Here is a 13,888-nt window from a genome sequence, read left to right as displayed (position 1 = left end):
ACAAAAACTTTTAGACGAACCTAGCTTAAAATTAACGTTTCATGACAGCTCTGATAGTCTTTAAAGTCACCATCATCATTGCTTGGACACCTGGAATCTATAACCGTGTAGCATCATTCCTGTCTTCTATAACATCTTGAGAAGGTTCTATTAGTATTGCTGCCAAATTTGAAATATTTAAGTTAGGATCCAGTAATTTGACAAGAGGGATGTTTATACCTTTCTCCTGGAAGATAAGATTCTGTAGAGTCAGTCCCAACATGGAGTCAACACCCAGAGCTGAGAGGAATGTCTCATCATTCAGCTCATCATACTCAACACCCAAAGTCTCACTGACTACCCTAGTGACAAACTCATTTGGGGAAGAAGACGATTCAGTCGGCACATCAGACATATCTGCATCAGTAAGTTCACCTAAAACCAAAGTGCCCAACCGCTTAGAGAGAGAGGGATTTTGTGAAAACCCATGATGATACATAGTTTTGAAGTTGAACTTGCAAATGACTTGCTGAGCTTTGTTCAACATAAGACACTGCTCTAGGCTCTGAAGGATTTCTGGACCATGCATCACCATCATGCCTTTGGCCTCTAAAAATTTTTGCAGATGGTCTTTGTTCAAGAGAAGGCCAAGGTTCAAGGCCCCCCAGTTGATGGACTGCGCTGCAAGTCCGAGACGCCTTCTATAATGACAGAAGGTGTCAAGAAATGAGTTAGCAGCTGCATAGTTTGTCTGGGATGCATTGCCTAAAAATGAGGCAATTGATGAGAAGCACACAAAATAGTCAAGCTTACAGTGCTGTGTAGCATGATGGAGATTCAGCGCTCCATTCAATTTGGGCTTCAGTACCTTCTCAAAGAGGGATTTGTCAAGTTTCTCTAAAAGAGCATCATGAAGTACAACTGCGCTGTGAAATATTCCCTTTATGGGGCAAGAGATGAGACTTTCCTCAATGGTAAAGATGGCCTTTTTCACTTGTTCAGGGATGGCGATGTCACATTGTAAACTGACAATCACTGCCCCACACTGCTGCTTCACAGCATCAATCTCTAGTTGCATCTCAGAGCTCGGACTCCTCCTGGAGAGAATGACAATGTACCCTCCACCTCTCTCAGCAATGAACCTCACTGTCTCAAACCCCAGCCCAGTGAGGCCACCACTCACAATGTACACACAGTTCTTGTTGAAGAGCCTGTGTTCTCCTGGTAGCAGTACAATATCAGAGACTGCATGCTTTCCTTTGCTTCCATCTAGTATCACCATAGGCATAGTTCTGACACTAAAGTAAGACTTTGGCTCATCAAAGGGCAGTATGTCAATGCTTCCAGTCATGCTCCTCTGAAATGTAATCGTTGAGAGAGCTAAAAACTTCTTGTCAAGGTGTAGTGCCCTCAGCCATTTATAAATCCGTGGTTGGTTTGCTCTAATTGACCCTTTGGCCAGAATGCTGGAGACCTCAATGGTCTGAATGAAAGCAACATCATTGTCTTCTCTAAGAATGTTTTCAGAATCAATTGTTGAAACCTTACTGTCATGAACAACAACAATATGTTTGACACCAGAGATGGTGCAAGCTTTGACAAAGAGAGATTTGTTAAATGGAGGCAGTAAGACAAGTGCATCGAATTTGTTCAGATCTTGCAGTGGCCCACTCAGCTCAGTTGTAACAAAGGCCTTCCATCCAGACTTATTTGCAATCAGAGTGAGGGCTTTCACCAAGCCTGAGTCAGGGACAGAGGAGATAATGGCCAATTTGCCATCCCATTTCAGTTTTGGTATAATTGAGTGGAGTATCCTCCAGACTACTACATAGTATGAAACACATGGGAGGTCACTCAAAAATGGAAGTTTCTTTGTTCTGTAGCAAACATCTCCTGGTACTACAATTTTTGAGGAGGCTATTACAGGGTAACATGCAGCAATGCGGTCTCCAACTTTTAGTTTCCTCACACCCTTCCCCACAGCTGTGACAATGCCACTGAAGTCAAGTGCCAGGAGTTTGTGAGTCTGATTTGTGTGTTTGTTCCAGTACATTGTTTGACCAAAGTTGTGGTCAGAGACACTAACTGAATAGTAATCTGATGAATGGACACAAATTTGACTCAGCTGAACCTCAACATTTTTCTCTGGTATTTGTCCAACTTCCACATCAGAGGGAATGGCAGATATACTGGTCATTTTGAAAGGGTCTGCTGTCTGTAAAGTGAAAGCCTTTGCTTGTGAACTGCAAACCTTCTTCTCTTGGCTTCCTGTTACAGGCATGGTGGTGTTTACAATTTGTGGTTGAAGAATCTGACCATCTTTCACTACCAACTCTGGGTATTCGCTGCAGGGATAACAAGTCAGGACCTGATTGAGGGCTCTAATGTTCTCAGCTGAGACAGAGCCAATGTCAATCAGCTGAAATGTGAATTCAGATATTTCCGCTGCACATGCTCTTGTCATGCCTGAAAGTACAAACCCTGAACTGATATGGTTCACTGTAGTCTCTGAAGATTGATTAGTCACTACTCTGACAGAGTTTGTGTAATTCATCTTCCTCAGTTCTAAAAGTAATTGGCGGAATTGTTCACAACAATTTGCCATGTTTGTCAAGACATCATCAACTGTCTGAGTGGAGAGGTCTTGATTGCCCCACATGAACAAAATATCTGTGAAAGTTTTCCTCACATCTGAGATGTTTACCTTAGCAAACAATGCAGCCGGTCCCTGTTTCAACACTGTATTTGCATACTTTAAGGAAATATATTTTGATCCATTACTTAGATATGGTTTTATGGCCAATGAAATGGCATCATGGTCAGAAAAGACCAATGCATTCCCTTGAGTCATTGTTGTCTGTGCATCCTCTGAAATGATGTTGAGATCATTGTGAAAGAAGTTCATCTCAAGAACACGAGATAAACTCCCAACATACTTGACCACTAAATGCCTCACCTCAACAAGAACTCTCCCCTCTCTGTCTGTAAGACAGCCACACACTACAAAGTGATCATCTGCCAGATCAGTGGCTTTTAGATATATAACCATCTCCTTCTGGAGGGGTTCCAGCACAATGAAACTACCAACAGCTGAGGGAAAGCTTGGTCTGACATGATTCCCCTGGCAACCTGTGATGAGTGTCATCTGCATTAGGTAATCCAGAATAACTGGATGGACGCAAAATTCATGTACTTGACTAAGTAGCTCCTCTGGGACAGTTACAAGAGAATAAGACTCCCTTAATTCCTCCCCCCAAAGAATGTCTCCTTTGTTCTTGAAGACACCACCATACTGGAAGCCTCCTTTGTCTAATTTCCTGTACAACTCATCAGATTTAATAACAGATGTGCATCTGTTAGATATGCAATCTAACAAAATGTTCCTTTCATCCACCATCTTCTCTTGTTTACATTCTATGCTCCCTGATGCAAAGACTGTGCTGCTGGAATGAATCTTAAAAAGAGTCTCATGCTCAACTGATTCAAGAGTCACCTTCAGCTCAGGTTGACGCTTAGTCAACAGAAATGGAGTCAAGAAGTTGATACTCAGTTGCAGTGTGTTGAGTGAAGCCTTTGGCTTGGCATTTGCCATGTAAGCAGCCAGGCCAATCTCAACATATAAAGCCCCTGGGATAATGGGAACACCATTGTTTTTGTGTTCTGACAAATATGAGAGTTTTGGGGATGATAAATCACAAACAAACTCATGGGCTCTTAATCGTGTCTGTTTGAGGACAGGATGGCCACTTGCTGTACTCTCTGGTGCATGTGAAAGGGTGATGTATCTCTTAACACAGTCAAACTGATACCTTGGAAGGGAAGTTGGAATGATCTGCATGCCAGAATAGAATTGATCCCAGTTAGCACTGAAACCTAACTCAAAGAGCTTACTGAAAGTGGTAAGCAGTGTCTCATGATCTTTTTCAGGCTGTGCTGAAGACAGGACAATAGAGTCATTCCCAAGTGTCTCCATGATGTTTCTGTACAAAGCTCGTCTGGGACCTATCTCCACAAACACTGCATTCCGATTGTTACTAGCTACTGATATCAGTGCCTTCTCAAACTCAACAGATTCACGGATATTCATGGACCAGTATAAGCCAGTACAGAAATCATGATTGCTAGCTATTTTGCCCGATACAGTTGAGTACAACTCTGCATCCATTCCATTTTTCTCCAGAGACCCTATGCTGCTCTTTACCTCTGAGAGAATTGGGTCCATCATGTGGCTGTGGTATGCAGCAGGGACATCCAAGACAGTAAGAAACAGAGTATTGCTGTTTGCTGAACTGCTTAGTGTTTTGTGCAGAGCCAAAATGGATTCTGCATCACCTGATAGAGTGCAAGATGTGGGACTGTTATGGGCAGCTAAATAAATTTTCCCTGAGAAAGATGACAGGTATTGAAGTACATCTGTTACAGCCATGTTACTGACAACCAACATCTTCCCACCAGTGACCTTGTTCTGCAACACACTGCGGTAATGGATGACCTTGACAGCATCCTCAAGTGACAGCAGACCAGAGCAATGAGCAGCAGCAACCTCTCCTACAGAATGCCCAAGAACAGCATCTGGGTTTACGCCCCAGTGTTTTAAGAGAGAAACAATGGCCACCTGAACAGCAAACAACAGTGGCTGGACAACATCTGGTTTTGAGAAGTCAAGATCTTCAACAATGTCATTCTCAAGTGCATCTATCAAGCTCTGGCTTTTGTAGCTTTGTAAGGCTCTCTCAATTTCCATGATCTTTTCTTTGAAAACGGGCTCTTTCTTGAGCAGTTGTCTGCACATCCCTCTGTAGGTAACACCATTGCCACAGAAAACAAACACCAATCTGGGATCTGATTTGGAGGGGATTATCTTTTTATCAAGACTTGACTTGAGCTGTCCTCCTAACTCTGTCAATGATGAGGCTCTGAACACCTTCCTGTATTTGTGTTTTACATGACTTCTCTTACATGCTGACGTGTATGAAAGAGTTTGTATGTCAGCTGTTGTCTCCTTGCTCAGCTGTTCAGCCATATCAGCAATCATACTGGTAAGAGATTTTTCTGATGCTGCTGAGAGCACAAACATGTGCTGAGATTTCTGAACCTCTCTATCTGAATTGTTCGGTTGATTATACTCTCTGATGATAACATGAGCATTGGTCCCCCCAAAACCAAAGTTGTTTATTCCTGCAGCCCTTCCAGTGCTTGGGGCTAACCATTTTTGTGGCTGGGTAGGTACGATTACATTCAGGGCTTTAGCATCAATGCTAGCTCCATCCTCTGTGTAGAACACTGAGGGCACAATTGTTTCATGTTTCATCATTAGGAGAACCTTAATCAGTCCTGCCACCCCTGCTGCTGATTCAGTGTGCCCAATGTTTCCTTTAACTGAACCCATATATATCTGCCCTGATCCTGATGGTCTTGCTTTGGCAATGACCTTTGATATGCTGCCTGCCTCTATTGGGTCACCTACTGGTGTTCCAGTCCCATGAGCCTCTATGTACTGGACACTGATCAGGTCACTCTCTGTAGAGTAGATTCTGCTGAGAAGGTCCTCCTGTTGAGCCATGGATGGCTTGGTGATTGGAGTGACAGTGCGGCCATCTTGGTTTACTGCAGTTTTGCTGATAATGCCCCATATGTGATCACAGTCTGATAAAGCCTGTAAAATGTAATCCGAATATTGATGTGAATGTTAATGAAAATAAGATTCATTATGAATTGCTAATATCAATTTGAATGTAACATTTAATATTGTACCTTTTAGCATAATACTACTTGACTTTAAGGTATATACTGTACTACACATTTAGATCCATATATATATATATATATATATATATACACATCTACAGTATATACAATATGTGTGTGTGTGTCTGTGTGTGTGTGTGTGTGTGTGTGAACCATTATAGTCACTGGGGTTAGCGACCAAACACCTCCACGTTTTCCCTACTTAAATATAGTTCCAAGAGTAGTTACACAGAATGACGAAATGGCGGAATAGCATTCGGGAGCACTTCGACTCATCACAATGATATTACTGCGCCGAATCGAAGTGCTCCCAAATGCTATTCCGCCATACATTATAGTTAAGCAATAAGGCCCGAGAGGCTGTGGTTTATACTGTATAATCGAAAAGCTAAGGGGCGTTGTTAGGCACGACGCGAAGCTGTTCGATTATACCGTTTAAACCACGAGTGGCTTATTGCTTTTCTAAAATGGCTTATTGCTTTTCTAAAATGGTTACTACGTCGATCTAGCAAGATTTCATGAAACAAAGGCACAGCAACGAAAAAGTAACGATGTATTCATAGATAATCTTTCTTCTGCCAAGAAATATATTCCCTCCATATGAATGGTTGCCATGCAACAATGAGACACAGCCACTCTAACTTTTGTGCTAGTTTTGTGGTAGTGCATTACTATAGAACGAAATGCGGTCAAGGTGTGAGGTTATCGTGATATTTACAACGGCATAGAACGCGATTCAGCCAATCATAATCAAGGACCGGAACTATCCGTTTTAGAATTATCTTTTTTACCCGCTTAGAAAAGCACCACGTTTTATTTTTAGTTATTTTTAGTTTATACTTGGTTGTGTAACTACTTGTGGAACTATATTTAAGCAGGGAAAACGTGGAGGTGTTTGGTCGCTTCTAACTTCATCTCTGTTTGGATCCTAATGAATGAACTGGGCTAGCTAAGTGCTATCAATGTTGCGCTGCGCACCAGAGCCATTGAGTTAAGGGACTGACATAGTTTACTATGAAAAAACGGTGGACTACGTTATTCCCCTAATTAAAACGAGTTGATACATACCTCTCACGTTTCAATGCGTGCACTCACTGGCTCTGGCACGTGGCGCAACTTTGATAGCACCTAGCTAGCCCAATGCATTCATTAGGATCCAAACAGAGATGAAGTTAGAAGCGACCAAACACCTCCATGTTTTCCCTATTAAAACACAGTTACACGAGTAGTCACACGACCAAGTATGGTGAGACAAAATAAAACGTGGCGCATTACTAAGCAGTTAAAAGGGATAACTATATTGTGTGGCACAGTAATATCCTCACTGTTGCACTTTCAGTTTCATTTTGGAGTGAGGATATTACTGCGTAGAGTCTAAGTGCTCCCAATATTATTCTGCCACACAATAGTTATCCCTTTTACCTGCTTAGAAATGCACCACGTTTTATTTTGTCTCACCATACTTGGTCGTGTGACTACTCGTGTAACTGTATTTTAATAGGGAAAACATGGAGGTGTTTGGTCGCTTCTAACTTCATCTCTGTTTGGATGCTAATGAATGCATTGGGCTAGCTAAGTACTATCAAAGTTGCGCCACGCGCCAGAGCCAGTGAGTGCACGCATTGAAATGTGAGAGGTATGTATCAACTCGTCTTAATTAAGCGAATAACGTAGTTTAATATGAAAAAAGGGCGAAGTGTTCCTTTAGCTATAAGTTACATCTAATGTTTAATGCATATAATAAAAATGTCAACGTGTGTTACCCTCTTCAGAGGTTTTAAAAGGACAATGCCACAGCCCTCCCCTCTGCCATATCCATCTGCTTTATTGGAAAAAGGTTTGCTAGTGCCATCAGGTGAGATCATTTTGGCTTTGCTGAGAGCCACAAAAATGTTTGGCTCAACAATGCAGCTGACACCTCCACACAGAGCCATATCACAGTCACCTGTATGATGACACAAAGCCAAAGACAATCAAATAATGACATGTTTATGGTGAAACTCTGGAACCTATGGTTTTCATATCACCAATATGAGAGCAATTCCACAAGAACATTAGATTTTATAGTTACTTTTGAATAGACAGAATACGGATAGGCTACTATGCTATCTTTTGTACACATGCTACAGAAATATGATTGATTAGTGTGATTTTACCTTGTCTGATGCCTTGGCAGGCAGAGTGAAGGGCTACTAAGGAGGACGAACAGGCACTGTCCAGAGCAAATGAAGGCCCAGTGAGATTGAAAGTGTAGGAGATCCTGTTGGCTGCCACACTCATAGCCGTACCCGTGGCGTAATAGTGGGTTATTGTGCTGCTGCTGCTACTCAAACGGATCTCATAGTCCCTGTTCATGAGACCTAAAGAGAAAAGGTAATGGTAAACTGATGGAATGTAAGACCTTCTGTTTCTAATCAATTGTGTAGGTCTTGCCTCTGAAGGAATAAGTATATCTCAATGAACATTATTGTTTTGGTCAGCGTTACACCAGACTTAAATTGCTAATTTGTGAGAAGAGTTGAATATAAGGAGATATTAAAATGACAAAGTGACTTTGTTCATGGGGATACCACATACTATTTCTTTCACACTGCACTATGTACGCCACTTTGGTTAGTGTGAACTGTATTTTATATGTCTTGTATAAACTAGACGCACCACATAGCGGTACAAAATATGACTGCCGCTCAGTTCTGCAGATTCTCTCCACAAAAATGAATTATGCTTGTCAATTTGTCTGCATCTCCTATTTGTGCAATATATATGCATATATCTCCTACTCTTGCAGCTCATGTGCACAGTTACCTCCATAAGTATTGCAACGCATGTTAAAGTTGACTATAAAGAGGAATATAAAATCATCTTTTGGAAATTGATCTTAATGCCTTAAATTAAAAAAAAAAAGAAAAATAAGGAAATATCCAACCTATAATGTATAAATAAATTAATGTTTTTCTTAAAATACAGGGGTCATAAGTATTGGAATGCCTATGTTAAAGAGGACATAGAATGGATGAATTGAGTATTGCACTAGTGTTCTCTGATGTTAAAATAGTATATATTCAACTTTGATTTAGCAAAAAAAAAAATCAATTGCAATTCTACAAGACTAATTAAAACCATATATTTAGGCTGGGTATTGAAATGGTCCGTTTGACTAAATGGCGCCCTCATTGGCAGCCCCAATTGAACTTCAATGGCTTTGCAATGTCTTACATCACAAGCAGGCTCTTTTCTAATTTGCCCATTTTTTTGTGTCTACAGTATTTCTAAGTTCAAGATTTTCATATGGAGGGCACAACCATGCCTCATGTTCATGATAGCTCTTTGTTAATGCACAACCTCTCATAATTCATGAAAACCAAGAAAAAAATGATTTCCATTCTATGTCTCCTTTAACCCTTTGTGTTAAAATTCCCATGGAGGCAGGCAGAATTACATTTTTTTTTAATGCCAGTTATTTAATGGATCCAGGACACCCTGCACCCTGATAAAGTCCCCTTGGGCTTTGAATTGAAATAGCCCCATATCATCACATACCCTTCACCATACCAAGAGATTGGCATGGTTTTATTTCAGTTAGCCTATTAGCTGGTTTGATTTGCATTGAGCTCAATGAGAATGAAACCAGCTAATAGGCTATCTGAAATAAATACATGCCAATCTCTAAGTATGGTGAAGGGTAGCCTACGTGATTATAACAATATAATAATATACAGTACAATATTATATAAATTGTATGAACTGTTTGCTTTAAAACAAAAGGAGGACTCTGTTTACTTCTGAGCTCTGCTATCGTAACAACACCAATTATCGTCCCTTTTGTCCCAAAATTCTAAAACAACGATGTTTTTTAATACCTTAAAATAACATTTGATCAATTAACCATACCTTTTTCAGTAGCCTAGGTGTGTAGATTTGAACAAAATCTGGTTTGGTTCTTACCGGGGATTTTACCTCCTAAAATATTACATTTTAATTAAAGGGACACATACGATAATAGGTGTCCGTCCGATACATGAGCACAGACACTAGCCAGATTCACATGTACGCACACACGCCACCCTCAGGCTTGCTTGGAATGAACTCTTGTAGTGTTGTTGTTTGTGATGACTGTTTTAGGCTATGTGATTGTTTGTGCTAATTATTGCTACAGAAAGGAACCCACTGATATAATTTTCTGTTATCATCTATGTTCCAAATATATTGGTTCAATGGAATTTGTTAATCTGTTTATTCATTAAACTTTTGTAATGACTGACCAAAATTGACCCTAGTCTAAAATAGTCAGACCATTACTATGTACACATATTTATTTTATAGCCCCCCATGAATGAAATTCCACAAAACTTAGCATACTCCCAGAGGATTTCAGGTTCATCATACACATGCAATGTGGTATGGTGTGAATGTTATGGAATCGTTGACCAAAAATTCAAGAAGTATCCACGATATTCCGCAGCCCAACAATGGGGGTCGCCATGACACCGAGACGGTTTTCTATTTCCGGCGAAGCTGCATTGTATCTGTTTTAACGTGACGGTTTACGGTGCTTAACATATCATAACGCATATAAAAGTAAACTTTTCTATTTTATGTCGGTTATATATGATGTAGTATATAGATGCTGAGGGCAGAATTGTCAATATTTCGAAAGAAATCTAAGTTGAGGCATAATCTAGTTAGCTATGGAGAACGCACATGTTAACAGAATGAACGGAAGTTGAAAACAGTATCGTAACCATCGCAACGATACATATTTCCGGGTTAAGGAAAGAGGTGGATATGATGGGAGGAAAAAAAAACCTTTAAAAATCCCCATATGACCGCTATACGCTAGCTACGTTTGTGGCAGTCATAATAATGTGTACTTATTCAAGACTTCTCATATTCTCAATTTCCACACAATTTTCACAATTTTCTCAAGTATTGTTATTTGCTGGTTCAATTAATTGTTTGGTTCATGTAGATGCCACATGCTTGCTTACTTTCATTAAAAGTCGTTGCAAACGGAAGTTTGAGACAAATGTGAGGAAACTTTGCCACGCCTTCGCTTCCTATAGAACCGATTGCTTAGTCACGGCCCACCTGCCGGTGCTACTGTAGCGTTTGTTCTCGCTTGAAACCCACCACCTCCCCGTTCGCCTCCCGCTCGACTCCTATTCGCCTCCTGTGCACCTCCTATTCGCCTCCTGTCTCACTTATGACAGGGGTGCTCGCAGAGATCTTACCAAATGCAGCCAGCACAGCCTGTTTGGTGTGATCCAGCGGGGCACTTCAGGACCCCAGCCAGCAACCTTGCCCAACATGCTATCTCCGCGTAACTTAAATTGCAATATTCTCATAGCTCAGGTCCAGTCTGGTTCCCTTATTAGTGCCACAATTATCCGTCGTCTGGCATCTTGCCTGGCCTCCGCAGCAGGTCAGACATGATCTCACATTAAGCTTCACGGGTGCCCGCAGTCGTCACTCCGGGTTAACGTCTGCCAGCGCAGTTATCGCCCGGCGCGATCCCATGATGCACTTCACAGTCACGAGCGGTAATGCCAGCGCAGAGCCACCGTGCTCACGAGAAGCTCGTCAGGACCCTGACTAGTGACCTACACCAAGCACTCCCACATTTAATTATCTGGCAAATTTTGGATAATGAAACTCTTGAATTTCTTATTTGTCAACAAAAGTATGATTCTATTATTATATGCAATATATGTAATTTACTATGCAAACTATGACATTAATATTGCTGCACACTTTTATGTTTTTGTTGCACAACACTTGCACAGGATATTTCCAGAAATGTGCATTGCCTACCTATATAAACCCCTGTTCTGGTGCCACTGGCCTTCTCCATGGGAATCCCAGCATCCTCCAGGGCTCTGTAGGAACACTGCAGCAGCATCTTGTGCTGAGGATCCATCTGGTCAGCCTCAGCATCCGTGATGCCGAAGAACTTGTTGTCAAACTCATTAAATCTGCGTAAGGAGACTGAGAAGTTACTAAAGCAATTCAACAGAATGTTTTCTTTTTCAGAATTGAATCATTATTGTTGAAACATACCCATTTATAAGAGCAGCCCTCTTGGTTCGTGTCTTCCCAGGTTTGTTCTCATCTGGATCATACCACTGGGAACAGTCAAATCTCTCATCTGGAATCTCTACTGCACAATTCCTACCTTCCACTAGAACCTTCCAGAAGTTGTCAAGGCTTTCACCTGCACAATGGTGGAAGACAAATGTAAATTATATGCTGTGTCACAAAAAAAAACACAAGGCATACAGTGCCCTCCAAAAGTATTGGAACACATCCATATATTTTTTTTTAAAGATTATTTTTTGGGCTTTTTATGCCTTTATTTGGACAGGACAGTAGAGAGAACGACAGGAAGTGAGTGGGAGAGAGAGTCGGGGTGGGATCTGGAAAGGACCACGGGGCGGGAATCGAACCCGGGTCGCCAGCGTACGGTGCAGGTGCCCCAGCCAGTTGCGCCACTGCCGGGGCCTGGAACACATCCATATTTTAAGGAAAACATTTATTTATTTACAATACATTATTCATTCACAAAGAAAATTGATGTCCTTAAAGGTTGAATATTTCCTCATTTTCTCATTTAAGGCATTACGATAAATTTCCAAAATAAGATTTTATATTGTCAACTTTAGCATGTGTTCCAATACTTTTGGAGGGCACTGTATCTGTCATCTATCAAAATTGAGTATTCTATCAGTGTTTGTAGTTGCATTTTGCAGATTGCTTTTTTTTCAGTGTGAATGAGGAGATGAGGATACCGTTGGTCTGAAAGTATAGAGTCTCTATATAATGGCAAATACATTGTTTTATAAGCTCTTGCAACACACATAAAAATATAGATTAATCGAAACAATCTAAAAAGGTTGATTTTTTTCTCACCCCCTGGAAAATTGCATCCAATCCCAATCACAGCAATGTCATCCATGTTGCCAAAGGGAAACCCAGCTATCTCCTCATTTCTCTACAGTGTCTCTTCAGGTGTGTATGTTTTTTATAATCTGTAGGAGAGTTAAACATTAAGCATCTGATCTATTACGTTTTAGGTTCGTACATACGTTTAAAAGTCTGCGCCCACAACCCCCCCCCCCCCCCCCACGTTATCACTGTGGCAATAAGGAAAACAATAAAAAAAAAAATTATGCCTTGTGGTCTAAATGATGTTTCAGCATGTCTAGGTCATGGTCTAGGTCTTAGTAGCCAAAATCATGATTCAATCACTCCCTGAGATGATAGATTTTTCAGTCCCATCCATAATACAATAATAATAATAATAATAATAATAATAATAATACTTTTGTATCAAAACCTGGAATATTTACAATTTGACACCATTTTGGTCATTGTTTTTTTTTTTTTTTATCAATAAGCCATTACATCTTAAACTAAGATTCAGCTAAACCTTGATGAAACCATTTTATTTCAGGCAAGTTTTTTCTACTGGTTGCATGTCTGGACATTGAGGGCGAAAATCACACCTTCATGAAACAACATCACAGATTAGGTTTGGTTTAAGGAAGGTTTGGTTTGGTTTGAGGAAGTAGTAGTTCAACAATGATTTCGTACAAAAATGACAAAAAGGACAAAAACTGCAATTGACAAAATAAGAATTTATATGCAAATATGTGTGTTCATATGGATCATTAAGCAAACATATAGAAATATGCACTTTATTTGAGGAGAAAGTCAACATTCTTCTATCAATGGAATCTGTTTTATGTCTTACATTACTCAACACCCTGCACTGCTGATGCTGTTAAATTATCACTGAGGCAATGATCACACTTTAAACAGCTGCAAGAGTAGCCAACTCTTATGCAATGCTCAGACCATAATAATTTCAGTGAATTCAAACCTAATTCTGTCTCATTGGCTTAGTGATATGAAGTACATATATGTCTGCACAATGAAAAGAAACATTCTGTCCCTATAAAGAATTGTATTAATTTGATTGGTCAGAATGCATGACATCTTCCTGGGATGCATTACACTGACAATAAGGAGCTACACTGTTAAAGTTAAACCAGGTCCTGAGTTAATGTAGAAGTGCAGTTATTGTATAAGAAACAAAGGTTTTCCATATGGTGTATCTTCTTCTATTTTCTAAAGCCCTTTCTTCAGGGTTATCTGTTGTCTA

The 13,888-nt window shown here is 40.4% G+C and overlaps 1 protein-coding gene across 1 annotated transcript; it reads right to left on the bottom strand.

Moving 5' to 3' along the window:
• Window positions 1-97: 97 nt before the first annotated feature.
• On the bottom strand, window positions 98-12,679 carry LOC134066526 (uncharacterized). Its single transcript, XM_062521887.1, has 6 exons — window positions 12,634-12,679; window positions 11,785-11,938; window positions 11,539-11,699; window positions 7,884-8,087; window positions 7,491-7,672; window positions 98-5,635 (listed from the first exon to the last, which is right to left on the bottom strand). Exons 1-6 carry the CDS (start codon window positions 12,677-12,679, stop codon window positions 98-100), a joined length of 6,285 nt encoding a protein of 2,094 aa, XP_062377871.1.
• Between the last annotated feature and the right edge of the window lie 1,209 nt (window positions 12,680-13,888).

The sequence above is a fragment of the Sardina pilchardus genome, chromosome 19, assembly GCF_963854185.1.
Source record: "Sardina pilchardus chromosome 19, fSarPil1.1, whole genome shotgun sequence".
NCBI lineage: Eukaryota > Metazoa > Chordata > Actinopteri > Clupeiformes > Clupeidae > Sardina > Sardina pilchardus.
The sequence above is the reverse complement of the archived record's forward strand: the minus strand, read 5'-3'. Positions and strand labels throughout refer to the sequence as shown.